The 18,617-nt window shown below is 38.6% G+C and overlaps 1 protein-coding gene across 4 annotated transcripts in view; it reads right to left on the bottom strand.

The window, feature by feature from the left end:
• The window catches only part of MPP7 (membrane palmitoylated protein 7), a 292,696-nt gene that overhangs the window by 96,938 nt on the left and 177,141 nt on the right, over positions 1-18,617 (bottom strand). For all 4 annotated transcript variants that reach the window (XM_043563317.1, XM_043563318.1, XM_043563319.1 and 1 more), the window contains exon 6: positions 8,719-8,850. In XM_043563317.1, the coding sequence (XP_043419252.1) occupies positions 8,719-8,850 (132 nt within the window). The remainder of the gene's footprint in view (positions 1-8,718; positions 8,851-18,617) is intronic.

An 18,617-nucleotide genomic window follows, 5' to 3' on the forward strand; every position in this document is an offset into this window, starting at 1 on the left:
CTGATACCCTTATGAGGTTTCCCTTGATATAAGAAGTTGTTTTTCTCTTGTAGCTTTTAAGATTCTCTCTTTCACCATTTTATTTATAATGTGTCCTGATACGGATTTCTTTGGGTTCTTCTTATTTGGAACTATCTGGGCTTCATGGACCTATAGGTCCATTTTCTTCTCTAGATTAGACAAGTGTTCAGCCATTATTTCTTGACATAAGTTTTCTGGCCCTGTTTTCTACATGGACCCCTATAATGTGAATGTTATTCTATTTGATATTGATTCAAACGTTAAGTTACCTTTTTTTTTTTCTCTTTTCTTTTGGCTGCTCTGTGTGGGTGAGTCCTATTGCTTTTTCTTCCAGCTTGCTGATCTGATCTTTGGCTTCATCCAGTCTGCTGAACTGCTCTAGGGTATTTTCCAGTTCTGTATTCTTCAGCTCTTTAACTCCTGTTGGGAATTTTGTTATATTTTCTTTGTTGAGGATCTCACCGTGTCCATCCAATCTTCTTGAGTTCAGTGAGCATCTTTACGACCATTACTTTGAATTCTTTATCAGACATATTGCTTATCTCTATGGCATTAATGCCCCTTTCTCATATTTTGTTTTCTTCTTTTGTTTGGAACACTTTCCTCTGTCTCCTCATTTTGCCTGACTCTCTGTGCTCATTTCTATCAATCACCTCTCCTAGTATTGAAGCAGTGACCTTTCAAAGGAGAGTCATGTGGAGCCCAGAAGTTCAATCCCTTCTAACCAGAGCTAGGTGCTTAAGAAGCATCCCCTGTGTGGTATGTTATGAACCTGTTTGCTGTAGCAGGGCTATGTCTGCGATGCAAGAATGTATCAGGCTGGTGCCCAGCCGGCTGTGATGCATGGCTGCACTGAGTGGCACAGGCTGCACTGTGGCCAAGGGGTGGGCGGGACTACTGCCTGGCCCAGCTGTTACGCACAATCACAGTGTGGGGATTGGCAGGGTTCCTGGCTGGGCACACCCCTCAGCTCCAGCAGATTAGAGAAAAAGTTCCAAAATGACTCCCACCTTCACCACCTTTAACAAAGTAGATGCAGTCACAAACATGGCACCGTCCTATTTTTCGTATTTGTGACTCCGTCCCTGGGGAAAGTTCCAAAAGTTTCCCGCCTCGCTGGCAAGCACTTTAAGATCAGTAAGTGGGTCTCCTTCGCATATGGTCTAGGTGCTTTTCAAATTGGAGTTTTTGTGTTGGGTCCTGGGGTGAGTGAGTCTGCCCACGAGCCCTTAAGAGCAGGCTCTCCCTTCCCTACAGTTCTATGATTTTCCTGCACATGATCCCTACTGGTTTTCAAAGCCTGGCATTTAGGGGGCTCATCTCTTTCATGCAGGATTTAAGGGGCTGGGTGCCTGGTCTGGAGCACAAACCCCTCACTCCAGGAAAACTTCTATATTTTTGAGATCCTCCTTAGCTGTGGATCACTGCACCTACCGTGGGGTGTGTGTGTGTGTGTATGTGTGTTTTTTTGTTTTTCTTGCAAGTTGGTGTCTCTGCCTCTCCTATCCAATGCTGTCCTTTTTGTCCTTTATCATAGAGGCTCTGTTCATCCAGTTTTCTAGTCTTTTTCAAATTATTCTATATGGAGTTGTGTATTTGTTGTATTCATGGGAAGGAAGGAGTTCAGAATCTTCCTACACCACCACCTTGAATCCAAGTCTCTGCTCATCCATATTTTATAGATGAGAAAATAATCACAAACGGCTATGATCTAAGATCAGAAAATTAGCGTACAGTGAAGTCAGGACCTATCCAAGGCAAACTGATCAGAATGCTATTTTTAGTCTTAACTATTCGATATTGCTTACCCTATATCTTTAACTTTTTATTCACAAATTATAAGTTCACTGCCCTTGCATTAGCTTATCTACGATGGACATCATCAATTCCCTCCTTCTCTGTATGTGCATATGCCCTATTCCCATACCAAGTGGTGAAAATGGTCCTAAGGCATGTAAGCCTATAGGAGGGCTTGCAGCTGCCAGCTGGGCCTCTTGAAATACTTGCTCTGTGGGAAGTCAGACACCATGTAAGAAATGATTACTGCCATGCTGTGAGGAGGCCCACGCAGCCAAGTGGAGAGGTCATCTGGAAAGAGCTGTCTGATCAGCCCCCATTTTTCTGGCCATCCCAATCCAGGCATCAGTCATAGGAATGAAGTTCACAGATGACCCCAGCCTTAGCCACCACCTAACTGAACATATGAGGGACTCTACTTAATAACCACCCAACTGAGCCTATCAACCTCTAAAACTATGATATATAATGTTGTATAGCCACAAAATTTGGGGGTGGTTTGTAACACAGAATTAGGTAATTGGAGTAAACCTCTTGCTTCACTATGAATTATACTATTTTTCAACATAGGACCATCCAGTTTGCTGTGCTTAATGCTAGTCCTTTTGACTTATTCCGTGATTCAATGAAGCTGACAAATGTTTACTGAGAGCCTACTCTGTGCAAGGTTCTAAGGGCATGTAATGTATTGGTGAAAAAAACTAACCATTTCTGCCCCCTCATGGAACTTACATCTAACAAGAAAGAAAGACAATAAACAAATGATGAAATAATTAGACATATAGTATGTTAGAAAGTGGCTACTACTGTGGGTATGAGAGCGGCAGGGAAAACAATGTAAAGACACAGGCTTCAATGAGAAGATGAAATCTGAGTAAAGAAAGATAAAAAGGAAACGAAGGAGTTAGCCAAAGAGAAAGAATAGATGAAAACAGTACAGAAGTGCTAGGATGAGGCTGTAAATGGAACGGAGTGATCAAGGAAGAGCAAAAAAGCCAATGTGGCTGGAGTAAGGTAAAAGGGGAGAAGCAGGAGGAAGTGAGAGTAGATGGCATCAGGGAGATCATGTAGAACTTTGCAGATTATATCGTGGGGGCTCTGGATTTTATTCTGAAAGAAACAAGGAGAAGCTGAACGGCGTGAGTGAGTGTCATAATCTAAAAGGTTCGCTCCACCTACTGTGTTAAGAAAAGAGTGCAGGAATGCAAGGGCTAAAGCAAGGAAACAAACTGGGGGTTGTTAAACTAATCCGGGGAAAAGATGAAGGAGGCTTGGATCTGACTGGCAGGAGGTGAAGTGATGAACAGTCTGGATATATTATTGGTACAGCCAAAAGGATTCCCAAAGGACTGGAAAGGGTACATGAAAGAAGAAAGGTATCAAAGACGGACTCTGGTTTTTGGCGGAGCAATTAGGAAGATGGGATTGTAATCAACTGAGAGGAGGAATCCTAGGAGGGGAATGAATTTGGGGACAAAGATCAGTTTACTTTTGGACACGTGAAGACAGAGATGTCTATTCGACATTCCAGTGGAGATATCAAGTACACAGATGGACATACAAATTTAAAGCTCAGAAAAAAAGATCTGGAAGAAAAATCGACTTGGGAGTCACTGACACACAGATGATTTTTAAAGCCAGGGGCTGGATGAAATCACTTCTAGAATGTGTAAAGAATAGCACTGCCACACTGAAGGGTTACTCTGTTACAGATACAAACCTTGAAACAGGGGTGCCTGCAACCTGCTGACTCTACCTATCCCCGGAGGGTGAACTATGGACCCTGAGAAATGATCTCCCACTTTCTACATGATGCTAGCCCTTGACTCAACCTTCGTTTTGATCCCTTCATTCTTGAAGATTTCCACTTCCGTCTTTCTTTCCAAACTCCTATTACCACAATTCTTTGAGGTATTCTTAGTGGAACGTACTTGCGTGAAAAGAAGATCAAAACTCATTAAAATAGAACACATTACATGCCATTTTGTACAAAAGTCTACAGTCCTATGGTGCAGATAGCACAAGGAAAATAAAGTTGTATCTAATGTTTCAGTACTTACATATTTCCTTATGTAATTATTTTGAATTTATTCTATGTGATTTTGACCCAAAAAATAGAGTATAGAGAACTTTGGGTTAGATTGAGAAGTTAAAATTCTGGTTACGTTTGTCTTGCTACTGCTGTAAAATGGTTTATAAAAGAGGACCTGATGAGCCCATGCTATCATGATGTCTCCATAAAAAATGCATGTCCTACAATACTGCCAATATTCTAAGACCTCCTTAAGCAGGTAGCGCTGTTGATTCCAGGTTGAACCTTTGAAATCAAAGTGGTTTCAAGCATCATCTACCAAACATTTGCATCAAGAACATCTGAGACATTTAAAAAATCTAGATTCCCAGGTCCCACCTGAAACCTACTGATGCAGACTCTCTGGGGGTAGAGGTGGTGAAGTTTGCGTTTTAAGTAAGCACCTCAGGTAATTCTTAGGATACCAAAGTTGGAGCAGCACTGTTCTAAAAGAAGCAAGAAGGACAACCCATACAAGAAACTGAAAATTAAGATCATAATCCACTCACTCACTAAGTGAAGGTCACTTTCTTAAAGGGTGCCTAAAAAATAATATTTATTATTATTTCTGCATAAAACAGATACAAATTGTTCCAAATTCATGGGGAGGGAGGATAGCTCTGCTCCCTGCATCCTGACCATTGTTTTTCTCTCCTTCTCTCAATTCATTTATCCATCCCTCCCCTTAAACTATCACCATCTCACCTTTCCATTGCAAACACCTACATGATCTGTGCTCACTGCCTCTTTTCCCTGGAAATGGTCCTCTCCAACAACCGTCATCGAGAGCTTCTACGTATCATTCTATACAACATTTATATAGTGCTTGCATAATGCATACAAAGCATTTCAAGTACATTATATGCTAGTTGACATTCAAAACACTCTTGAAGAGGCAGATCTCCTGATTTTCACACAAGAAGCCTCAGCCTGTGAGATTAACTGACTTGGTCCTGCAAGGATATAGAGCAAAGAAGGGACACCAGAGTACCTCCCACTTAGGTCCTCTAATCCAAGCCTGGTGTTTATTTCACCACATTATGCCTCAATCTAACAGACAAAAGTAAACTCTTAAATCATATGGATAAACTAACCCCCCTTCATTGTTAAATCTTATAGCCTTTACTCTGGAATCATTTGCCAAAAATTTCCTGACGATCCAATCACTAGAATTTTACTTCAGCATTGCTTCTCGCGTCTTAACTATTTCTGACTCTTACCACTTGGATTCATTCTCCTAAGGATGCCTTAGATTCAATCTTCTCTCGGCTTCTGCTTCTCCCCCACTTTCTACCCCTTTGGTAGTTGTGGCTTTTCCAAGAACCTCTCCAAAATGACAAGTGACATTTGACAAATGTAAAATGACAAGTTTGTTGAAAATAACCATTTCCTACTTTTCTGAGTAGTACATTTTTTAAACCTTAAATGTACTCACCCAAGAATCCTACTTTACCTTTATAACTGTCAAACTAAAAGTAATACACTAATTATCATTTGGATGAAATAAAGTTCAAGATAAGTAATTCTCCTCACTTGATTTCATATTCCAAGGTTGAAATGACATCTGAAATCTTAATACTCTTCTCAGAAATCCTAACAAATAATTTGGGAATTTCTTCGTCCCATGTAGATGTTGTTGTCTATATGAAGTTTTTTATTTTTATTTTTTTTAAATACAGTTCCTTGAACAAGAAACACACAATTGTGGCTCAGAAGGAAGACAAAGGACAAGTAACTACAGTAATTTTTTAAAGTAAAATAACTTCAAAGTACTTGAAATTGCTTTAGATTGCCTTAAACATAAAAATAATATAAAACATAAACCTAGTTTAGAGAAGTTAACTACATATGTTTGGGGAAAAAAACTTTTATTAATTTACTTTTAAATAATGGAAAAATGAATATGACAACTTTTAATTCATGTAAAATAGGCAAAGAGCAGAATAAAAATTATGGATCCAAATGAAACAGCATTAAAATTTTTAAACACCCCACATTTGAGATGAAGTAGAAAGGAAAGTTGCTTTCAAGTATATTACAAAGTTGTCAAATTAAACCATGGTACATGAATAAGGAACTGAACAATTCCAAGAAATGCTGAAGATAGCCCCTGCATATACAAATGTTACAAATCCGGAAAACATCCTCATGCTTAAGAGAAATAATTTTTAAATAAATTAACAATTCAACCAATTTTTAAATTTACTTGGTTCCCTTTCCTAAATCTCTAGCCTCTTCCTAGCACCTGCCGAGCCCCACAGGCTCCAAATAATCATAAGGAAACTTGAAATTTTCACTCCCATGCATTTCCTTCTATTCTTGCTACCTGAATGCATGGTACTTCTCCTCACCTAAGTAACAACGTTGTGGGTATTTTGTACTCCCTCTCTTCTCTTGCACTGTGTATGTAAAAATTTGCCTGGTCTGATCAACTCTAACTTGCCATTTACCCCAGTTCAGATTCTCCTCTTAAATATTCTATATTATATAAACTTGGACAAAAGAGAGCTAACAAAGGATGATGATGTCAAAGTTAGATCTAATTATTTAAGCTGTGACATGCTGACTAGCTATAAAGCATGTGATATACTCAGTAACAAAGGATGATAACACAACTGTAGGTTATTTTCTATACTTCATTCGACTGCTTTTTAAATTGAAACTAATTTGCAGCAGGTCCAGTTAAAACTTAAAAAATCTCAGTGCAGTGCATGCCTAATTGCTTTGACAAACATTTTGAAGATGTTCTTTGATCAAGAGAGGCTCAGGACATAAACATTGCTGGTGGTGCTTTAAATGTTAGCCCACGAAGCCAACACACCAAAAGCCACTGCCCCTGGGAAAACTACAACTGATCAAAGAAATTATTCCTAATGAATTCCTGAACTCCTCAAGATGGTCAGCCTTTCGGTTATCCAAGTGCCTGAAGTTGTCAAAACAAAACAAAAAAATGTATTTATCGAGGGATGCACAGAAGCCACCAAGAATTAGTCACTGTATGGTGATAGACCCTGAGAAAGATCTTTCTACATCCAAAATGCATGCCATCTATCCTTGCTAAGTATATCACCTTCTATTTAATAAATACCAAGAGACATTACAGAGTTATAAACCACATATTAAAGGCACAAACTTATAATCTACATTAAATAATCTTAACCAGGAATACAGGGAGCCCGAGGACATCCATGGGTGGGCATTAGGGTCTCAATAAATTCCTTTGTATCACATGAAATCTATCTGTGTGTTTTTTCTGGGTAGGAGTATCCAGTGCAGTTATCAACGTACCAAAGTTGCCCTTAAACAAAACAAGAACATGAAAAAAACCTGTAAGGGACAAGTAGACAGATACAATATGGTGTAGAAGAAAAAAAACTAGTATTTGCAGGTAAAGGGCCCGGACCTCCATTCTACCACTCATTAGCTGTAATAAGTAAGTTCCTTCACTTCTTTGCGTATCCATTTCCTAGTCTATAAAAATGGAAAAAGACATACCAACTATGAAGATAAATGTAACATATGTAAAGTACTTCACACAGTGCCCAGCAAGTATTGCATTATCCCCTGCTATTTGCTTTAAGAATACCAAAATGTCTCAATTAGAAAAAAAATGGGCCCCAACACATTTAAAATCAACTGCTAGACAGTGGAATTTATTTTTCACTGAATGCAGTTTCAGCAAAATATGGACACACTCTGTACTACTATCCTACTGCTGCCATGACAAATGTGCCGCACAAATGTGCCACACAAATTTTGTGACACAGATTTGTTACCTTACAGTTCTGGAGACAGGAGGGCCAATTGAGGGTCCTGGAGCTAAAGTCAAGGTGTCAGCAAGGCTGTGTTCCCCCTGGAGGATCTAGGAGAGAATCTGATCCTCCCCTTTTCCAGTTTCTAGAAGCTTCTGGCATTCCGCGGCTCATGGCAACATCACACCAACCTTTGCTTTTATCATCACGTCTCCTTTTTGTAATTCTGATGTGCTGCCCTTCCCACTTCAGTAAAAACCTTTGTGATGACAAGGGGCCCACCAGATAACCCAGGATAATCTTCCCATCTCACGATCCTTACCAAATCTTGACAAGTCCCTCTGCTATTTAAAGTAGTATTTCACGGGTTCTGAAGATTAGTACGTGACATCGTTGGGCACTGTGGGGAACACCATTCTGCTCACCACAGACCCCTTGATGCAATTTGACATTGTATAAATTCCGGTGCTAAAATAAATTGGTACATTTACAGTTTTCTATGTTTATTTATTTTTGAGAGAGAGAGAGTAAGGGAGGGCCAGAGAGAGAGAGGGACAGAGGATCCAAAGTGGGATTTGCGCTGACAGCAGAGAGCCCAATGCAGGGCTCAAACTCACAAACTGTGAGATGAGGACCTGAGCCGAAGTCAGACACTTAACCGACTGAGCCACCCAGGCGCCCCTACATTAACATTTTGAAATAAAAGACATTTGATTAATTTCTCCTTTACTTTAAAATAAATCAGCTTTCTAGAAAAGCCAGAGCAATTATTTTTAGTTGCACCGTTTAGTCTTAAATCAGCTGTGACTGGCTCATGGTATGCTTTCTTTTATAAAGGTCAACATCACATTTTACAAATTATTGCTCTAACCAATAAAATGCTGCCGTTTTATTTGGCTTTTTTTTTTCATTTTTCTAAATAATGTTTTTTAGACATGTATGCTCTTTTTATTTTAAAGCTTAAAAATGCAGAAAAATCATGTTTTAAAGAGAGGAATAAATGGTGTGGCCCCATCAGATTTGGTTTTATCATGGTACCTACTCATGTCTGAGCATAAACCGTACACCAAAACTCACCAGCGGTTCTCTATTTTTGACCAGACGAATGATTTTTACGGAATCTTCCTCATCATCGATATCATCAGGCATAGGAGGTAATACCGGATCGTAATTCTTCTGAGCCACAGTATCGTGTACAGAGAGCAAAGCCTATCAAAGTCAGAATTTGGGGGGAAAAATCAATCAAATTTAAAATCCCAAACACATCAAGCTATAAAGAAAATCAAACTGGGGTTACAGTGTTGACATAACAATGGTCATAGGCAACTACTTGAAAAAGAGCATCTTAGGAACGGGAGTACATACAGCAGCCAACAGCAGCTCTGCTTAGCTGCCTACCCTCATGGAGGACAAGATCAGCATCAAAGTACTCTCACCTGGGGCGCCTGGGTGGCTCAGTCGGTTGAGCATCCGACTTCAGCTCAGGTCATGATCTCACAGTCTGTGAGTTCGAGCCCCCCGTCGGGCTCTGTGCTGACAGCTCAGAGCCTGGAGCCTGTTTCAGATTCTGTGTCTCCCCCTCTCTGCCCCTTCCCTGCCATGCTCTGTCTCTCTCTGTCTCTCAAATATGAATAAACATTAAAAAAAAATTTTTAAAAAGTACTCTCACCTGTATATTCTCTGGTTCATCCTTATAAGGGTGGCAGCTGGGGACAGGGGTGGGGGCTTAGTACTTTGGCTAGGAGGGAGAAAATGAGGCCACAGGTACATTGTCAATGAGCCAGTAGGAGTCTGAGAAAACTGTATTTTTCCCTTTCTACTGTTAGCAGAAAACACAAAAGGAACTGACCAATGCAATTTACTTTCATTCTTCTCCTGTTTTCTCACCTTTTCATTTGTTGTGTAACAGGTTAACTAATATGTGTATAAAAGAATAACATAGGGGTGCCTGGGTGGCTCAGTTGGTTAAGTGTCCGACTTCGGCTCAGGTCATGATCTCGTGGTCTGTGAGTTCAAGCCCCGCGTCGGGCCCTGTGCTGGCAGCTCAGAGCCTGGAGCCTCCTTTGGATTCTGTGTTTCCCTCTCTCTCTGACCCTCCCCTGCTCATGGTCTGTCTCTCTCACTCTCAAAAATGAATAAATGTTAAAAAAAATTTTTTTTAAAGAATAAAATAAAAGTTTTCCTAGGCATTACTGTCATGGTGGCTAAAACTCCACAAAATACAGTCACATTGTCATTCTGGACCAAAGACCAGAAAAACACTCAAATCTTGACATGTCACTATTATTTTAGGAGAGTGGGTTTTAGACTTTTAACGAACTTGTTCTCTATCACCACCACCACAATCCATAAATTACTCTAGCCAGAAGCCTAGAAATCATCCTTGAAACAAATCTCTCCTCCACCCTACACTCCTCAACACCCAATCTATATTCTGTTAAATCTACTTGCAAAATATATCCTAAAATGTGTTCTATTCTCTCAGCTCTTAGAGCAGTCACTGGCAAACTATGCCATCTGTTTTTGTAAATGAAATGTTACTGTGACATGTTCTTCATTCATTTATGTATTGTTTATAGCTGCCGTCATGTTACAAGAACAAAAACTGAGTGGAAGCAAGAGACCGTTTTTATAGGAAAAGTTGGGGGATACCTGATCTAGCTCATTGATGTCATTGTGTTTTACCTGGAGAATTGCAATAGCCTCTTAATGGTCCAGGTGCATTCACCTATGGTCCATTTTTCCAAGTATGTATATTTCACATTTTCTATGCCTTCGGGGGACATTTAGAATGATTTCAGTTCTTGGCTATTATAAATAGTGCTACTATTAATATTTCTTATCTTTTGATGCATGCACATGTGTGCGTGTGTGCACGCGCGCGCACACACACACACACACACACACACACACACACACACACAATATGGGTTAAGCATAGCTTGCCCTTGAACAACAATCGGTTTGAATCGCATGGGTCCATTTATATGTGGATATTTTTTGATAAATACAGTATAATAAATGTATTTTATTTTCCTCATAATTTTCTTAACATTTTCTTTTCTCTAGTTTATTGGAAGAATACAGTATATAATACATATAACACACAAAATATTTTGCTGTTGGTAAGGCTTCTAAGAAACAGTTGGCTATCAGTAGTTAAATTCTGGGGAGTCAAAAGTTACACACGAGTTCACAAATTTCTAACATGTAGGGAGTCAGTGACCCTAGTCCCTGCATTGTTCAAAGGTCAAGTATATTTGAGAAAGAAAAGTCTGGGTCATGGGTTCTAAGTATATTCAACATTACCAGATAAGAGACAGTTTTTCAAAGTGCTTGTCCCAACTGTACTCTTACCAACAACTTAAGTGAGTTCTAGTTGTATCAAATGATCCCCAACATTTCACATTAGTAATTTCAATCTCGCCATTCTGGATGCATAATGGTATCTTCTTATGGTTGGAATTCCATTTTTCTTATAACTAATGAAATCTGTTTTTGTAAGATGCCTGTTCAAGATCCTCACACATTTTTATATTCCATCTGTCTTTTTCTTACTGTTTTGTAAGAATTCTTTATAACATACTGGACCCAAGCCTTTGTTGGTTACATATGCGGCAAATGTATTCTCATGTTTGGTAGCTTCCCTTTCCCTTTCTTGTTAGGGTTTTTTGACTAACAAGGAATCCAAATTTTAACGAGCCTAATTAATGTTTTTTCCTTGGGGGCTGGTGTTTTTTGCATCTGACCTGAGTTTCAAAGTAAAAGTATGAACAGCATCAAGATGAAGAAATATCTGAAGAGGCAATGGCTGAAATTTTTGACAAGTAATGACAGATGGAGTCTGAAGAGTCAGGAGACCCAATGTATCCATCAGGAAGCAGGAACAATAAAAAGAAATGCAAGATTCGATACATCATAGTGAAACTACAGCACACCAAAGACTGAAGAGAGAAGACCTGAAGAACATCAGAAAGGAAACACAAACAAAATGACTGAGAGATGACTGATTGGCAACAGTGGAAGCTAGAAGCCAGTTAAAATATCTGGAAAATGCTTAGAAAAAATAACAGCCAGCCCAAAATTGTGTATTTAGGAAAAGCATCGTTCAAGAATGAGGATGAGAGCCAAGTTGAAGTTATTAAGAACTCCACCGGAAAATAACTAAAAAACAGAAAACTTAAAAAAAAAAAAAAAAAGATGAAACAATGGTTTTGGAAAACACTGGACCCAAACAATGAAGGATAGTGATCACCGGAAGACAGGATACAAATGTGAGCCTCTTAAGCCCAGAGTTTGCTGGCTGTGTTGGGGGAGAAGGCCCTGGGTAGAACCCACTGGTCTTCCTAAGTTGAGACAACAAAGCTGGGAACACTGGGAGGATGAGAGACTAAAGTTCTCAGGGTCTCAAGGGTATGAAAGAGAAGACAGCGGGATGGGCAAAGGGCTCCGGAGATCTTCAGTAGGTCCCCCCTGAATCCTTAGCCAAGGCATACATACAAAAAAACAAACAAACAAAAACAAAACAAAACAAAACAAAAAAACCCAAAAAAACTACCAGAAAGGATTAGAGCAGTGGTTATCAGTAGAGAACAATTTTACTCCCCAGTAGCCACTTAGTAATGTCTGGAGACATTTTGGGTTGTCTCAGTGTGGGGGATGCTACTGCCATCTAGTGCACAGAGGTCAGGGATGCACCTAAACATCTGACAGCACACAGGATGGTCCCCTGCCCTCTCCTGCCATCCCTTCCCTCAATAATTTTCCACCCCCAAATGTCAATAGTTCCAACTTTAAAAAACTCTGCCTTGCAGAGAACAACTGGCAAAGCTCACACAGGGCAGGAAGAACTCCTGTTTCTATCAGGGGAAAAAGGCTTGGCATGTGCAGGGCACTGAGGATAGTGAAGAGAGGAATACTGTCTTAATAGTGGTAAATAGCCCAAAATTAAACACAGCTAAGATCTCACCCAACAAAGCTTAAAAAGCAAGACTCTGAAGAATCAACATGTTCCCAAGTAACTTAATTATATAACAGAAAAAAAAACCTCAAGAATATTATCTATAAAAGTATAAAAACATTCAGCATCAAACAAAGTAAAACTCATACTGACTGGGAGTCAATCAATTACTAACAAAAGTTATCAGGCATATGAAGACAGAAGGAAATACTACTTATAATGAAGAAAAGCAATGCTATAGAACTAAACCCTGAAAATTACACAGATGATAGAATTATATGGAACCAAATCCTGAAATTACACAAATAGACTTCAGACAAGGGAAGGAAAACAATTACTATCACTGTATCCTAAATGCTTAAAAAGTTAGATGGAAGACTGAAAACTGAGACTTGCAATATACAAGAAAGATTAAAATCAAACTTCTAGAGATAAAAGATACAATGTATGTACTTCAAAAAAGTACAGTGAATGAGATTAACACTTGTAGTTAAAGCAATTTATCAACTATCAAAAATGAAACAACACAAAGAGAAGACATAGTGAAAAATTATGAACATTATTGAGCCATGGGACAACTTATATACACCTAACTGGCATCTCCAAAGAAAGGAGAAGTGCTAAAAAAATATCTAAAGAAATATGGTAGAAAATATTCCAAATGTGATGGGGTAAAAAAAAGCCTCTATCTGTATCTAAGCACAAAAAGCATAAAAAAAATAACACTGTATTGCTTAAAACCAGTGAGAAAGAAAAAAAAATCTTAAAATCAGCCAAGAGAAAAAAGATAATAATGACAACACACTTCAGAAACGTGAGCCACAAGATAAAAGAGCAGCATCTTTAAAATACTCAGAAACCGCCAACCGAAAATTCTATACCTAGCAAAAATATCTTTGAGAAAAGAAGAGATATTGAAGAGTTTTTAAACACATACAGAGGCTGAAGGAATATATCACCAGAAGACTTGCATTACAAGAAATGGTACAGGAAGTCTTTCAGACAGGAAGATAGGAATGACAATAGATGGGAATATGGGTTTATAAAGAGTTGAATGAAGAACATCAGAAATGTCCATTATCTGGGTATCTATGGTAACTATCCTGCACATAATTAAGACTAATAGAGATCACTAATAAACATCTTCTAAAATAAAATGATTATTATGGTTGATAGGCAATATTAGTAACACCAGCTATGTATTTTTTCCTCTTTAGCTTTTCATCTCCATGTCTGGATTCCAAGATTTACAAATACTAAGTTCCTAATTTTTAATAGCTTTGCTTTACAAGTATTTTTTGGTTAGCCAACATTTTTATTCTGAACTAAAAGTAACTTTGTATTCTATTTTCCTGTTTTTTAACTGTGGTGACTTTATTCTTCAATATACAGATTGTCCTTTTGAAAGGCAACACACCTAAATAAGAAAATTGTATTTCCATATGCCATAATCACCCAATCACAACTGATGGGTTTACCTGTTGTTCAGAAGAATATGCAGGAAATTGAACACTAGGCCTTCTAACCCATCAGGCACACAGGCTCTCACTGCTTTGGACCCCCTGGAGTCAATTGTATGTTCAAAGTACCTGTCAGGTCCACAGAATTAAGTGTCTAACTCATAAGAATGAGAAACACTGATTTATTCCTCCAGAAGGAAGCTTAACTTGTCCCTTTTGCATGCTTTAATGAAGTCTCATCCATTCTACATGCTCAGGCAATGAGTAATTTCTGGTAAGGACATGTTTTGGAAAGCTAAAAATTTCAACAAATCCTCTTATTTTATTGCCTTTTTAAAACCCACCAAATTTCCCCCAACTTCCCTAAATTATAATACCATGCTCTAGCGATGATGTCACTTCACTGTTTTATCAAAAAATGAGCCTCTGAATGAGGACTTGGAGAGGTGGATCTGCCTATAATGTGGCCATGCAATGCCTAGGAGTGGATCTTATTTATTAATGACTCTCTGCCTCCCGGGAAAAAAAGTCGCCGTAGAGATCCATATCCCTTCAGAGGAGTGCCCCCAAAGGCCACCACTATTGCTCTTGCCCACCCCATCACCACAGGAAGCTCCCACATCCTATCGCTTCTACTGACGCCTTGTGCTATTCACTATACCACTTCCCTGTTCTCACCATCTGTTGTTTCTTTGATGCTTCGTTACTTGAAGATTTGGACAGTAAGACTGTATCTTGTAACCACTACTGAGTAATAAGAGTAATTATTATTTATTGTTCGTATGTGGCAACTGACTGATTCAGAGATTTCAAGACTGGGTATAATCTTTACATCTTTGACAGCCTTCACGTGAGACAACTGTTACAAAATGACAAGTCATTTCCTAACTATTGGAGACCCCAGGGCAACAAGCTGTACAGGAAAAGTACTGACATATATTCCAGTGGTGATCAATTAGCAAAAATGAAAAAGAACGTTAATTGCACAGGGCTTGCAAGGGCATGCAGCAAAGGACCTTCTCACGTGTGAGGCCGGCAATGTACGCTGAGAGGACCTGTCCAGGTCATTGCTAAGGACAACTGGCAATCACTACTGAAATTTCAAAGATACACACGTTTTAACCCAACAATTTATATCCCCAATAAAATTCTGAAATATACAAGAGATGTGCATTATAGTGCTGTTTAAATAGCAAAAAAAAAAACCAAAAAACAAAAAACAGAAATATCTACCTCTAAGAGAGAAGTTAGATAAGTGTTACTCCAAACAGAAGTCCACAAAATATCAAAATGTTAAAAGTGCACAGAACAAAAAGTAGTGCACTCTATTTATAATGGGAAAATATATATGTAATATTTCTGCATGCAGAAAAGGAAAATTAATGCAGCCAGTGGACAGGAGCTATTCCTGAAAGGTCACACAGTTCATGGACAAAACAAAAAGTCACTAAACATACGGCATGATGCTCATCTTCACTAACGGAGCAATGGAAATAGGAACTTCTACTTTCTTCACGGTTTGAATTAGAAATGCAAGTACATAGTCTCAAAAAATGTCCTATTTTTAAGTCTCCAGCAAGTCCCTTGTAAAAAGGAAAATTAGAGTCAAAGTAATAAGTTATCACACCTTATTAAAGACCAATATAAATTATTTACATAAATAAACAATTTCTTCTAACCTCATTCATGGATTTTTTTTTTTGTACTTTTCCTGTGTGTGGGTGTCTATCTGTCCCTCTGTTCCTGAGGTTATTAAGGTTTCTTCTTGATCCCATGATTATGGTCCAAATTTTTATACTCAAATCTTTAATCTAGTTGGAATTCACTATGTATTACATTATATATAATACACATTAGATATATATATATTTTTCCCCCAGTAATCAACCAGTTGTGCCAATACCACGTACTGAAGCTACATCCAGTTCCACCCATCCCCCACTGCCATCCCCTCACATCCTTCACTAAGGCCATAATCGTGCTTCACCTGGATTACTTCCTCAGGCTCGCGGCTGGCCTTCCTCCATTCAGCATTCCACTTCTCCCACCCTACCACCCCCTTCCACTCTGAGAACCTGTTCACGAAAGCGACTGTGTAGCCTGCCTGTTTAAATCCTTTCAGTGGCTTTCCAACTGCTCTTAGGATGACACCCAAACTTTTTAAGATGCTCACAGTAAGGGCGGCCATGTTAATTTATCATCTAAAGAAGGAAACAAAAGAATGGGAAGGAGGCTATTAATAATCATGCTGGGACCACAGGCACAAACCACACTTCCTGGGCAAACCAGGACATATATGCCCCCCCCACCACCCCCTGCCACTCAAAGGATCCCCTGTCTAGCTCTGAACTCCCGCCCCCTCCCCTCTGCCACAAGCTACTGCTCAACCACACTGAACTTATTTTGTGTCTTCAAACTTGACAAGTTACTTGATGGGATTTCATATGCTATTCACCTTATTTAAAACATCGGTTTTCACATCCCCCCCCCCCCCCCGACTCATCTCTCACTCCTTTTCCTTTTTTTGGTGACCTCGAAGCCAATCTTCAGGGCTCAACTTCTATGTCACTGCCTCTGCAAAGTTCTCTTGAGCCCCCTCCCCACTTCCCAAATTTAGATTTACCACCCCTCTCCTCTGTGTTCCACAGTATTTCTATGCATCCTTTTACCCAACATTTCTCCTGTCAGCTGCATTAGCCTTCATGTACCTTCTGCAAGTTCTATCTACAGGGCTTGGCACAGAGTAGGCATGGGACATTTGAGAACGAATGAATGAAGATCTGACTCTGGCAACATTATAAATAATCAGAGAAAGTTTTAAAACTTTTCAAAAAAGAGCTGGCAGATCTGTAGGACACACATAGTAGCCTTCTCATAGTGGCTATATATTTGGTTGTATATATCCGCGTCTGTTTATAAACATCATTATTGCTTTGGAGGTACACCTCAGGCTTCTTTTCACTACTGTGCACTAAGTATTTTAAATGGAACAGCCATCTTTAACTAGCAAATAATTATTTCTCTTAACCACTAAAAAATTAAAAACAGTATTCAAATTAACATCTGGGAGTTACATTTTTCATATTTAAAACTGTTGGTTCAACTTATAATTCAGGGACCCCTGTCATATTCTACTGTACCTTGCTTCTGCTTTGAAAAAAAGACAAGCAAATATTTTAGTTTACTAAACGACTTCTTACAGTAATTACCTATAAAAAGTGAAATTCAAATTGATGGTAGTTAATATAAATGATTTCAAAGAAATCAACGTTAAATGTTAGGTCAAAATGGGACGGAAGATTCTTTCCCAAGACTGGCTAACTAGAAACTGTCATTGTCAATCGTGACGTCATGTGTCTGCAATCTTACCCACTTCCTACACATAACTTCCTGAAAATACACCTTTCAATCTGACTTCCCACCCATTCTTTTACCACATGGCTATATAATTACAAAAAGTTTTAAAAGTCTTCATCTAAAATATTTTCACCATAACGAAGTTTCAATATCCAATTATAAGGCTGTAGCCAATGGTGCTGAATACCATCTAAAATCATACCTCCCTCTCAAGGTAAATACCAGTTTCCATCCAGTATAATATTTTACTAACTATTCCATTCCAAACACTCTTGAATATCAAATCATGTTGTTGGTTTTTGTCAGAAACATTCTTCTTGGATTTCTAATACTCAAACCACGATAACACTCTCAAGTAGGAGTTTAACAAGCCTTCCATTGCTAACCTCACCATTTTCTGGTTCAATATTAAATTCTCATGTGTACTCTGAGACCAAATGAAGACATTTTCAGAAAATTCTCTACCTATGAATCTCTTACTCTGAGCTCTTCACCTTTCTGAACACTGTGTCTTTAATTTCCTTATTCTTTCAGAACTAAAATTCAATCTCCTCTGTACCAGTACAAGTCAATGACTCCAAATTACTAATCAGGGTCCATTTATTTTTAACAATATGTTCATGTATTTCTTTTACTTACAAGGATTAGGAATTATGGCTTGTGCCTGTTTTCGCTTCATCTTTTATTTAATACTATCTTTTTTGACTACCAATTTAAGACCATTATAGCACAGTTCCACGGGAGATTTTTCAAGGAAGGCAAAAACCAATTTTGGTGTCTATGCAGAAATATTCATTTGACAGCCTACGTATGCTTAATAGAAACTGTCGTAAGATAAACAATAGATAGATAATAGAAATTGTCATTCTAATCACATTGTCCATACGTAATTTTCACTCATGGAAAAATACTTCACATGTAATTGCAGGAGTATCAAGTCCAAAATGTACACGTTATGGGATTTAGTGCATTAATGACCTTTGAATTAACAGGAAGACTTTTAAATGACTTCTGTTGACCAACCACCCTTGAAGGAAAGATAACTGATACAGCTGGAAAGAAAATGGCAGGGAAGGGGTGAAATACATAAAGGAGATTCAGAGGTACGATCTTCCAGTTATAAACTAATAAGATGCAGGAATGTCGTAGACCACAGGGGGAATACAGTCAATAATAATGTAGCAATTTTGTATCATGAC

The sequence above is a fragment of the Prionailurus bengalensis genome, chromosome B4, assembly GCF_016509475.1.
Source record: "Prionailurus bengalensis isolate Pbe53 chromosome B4, Fcat_Pben_1.1_paternal_pri, whole genome shotgun sequence".
NCBI lineage: Eukaryota > Metazoa > Chordata > Mammalia > Carnivora > Felidae > Prionailurus > Prionailurus bengalensis.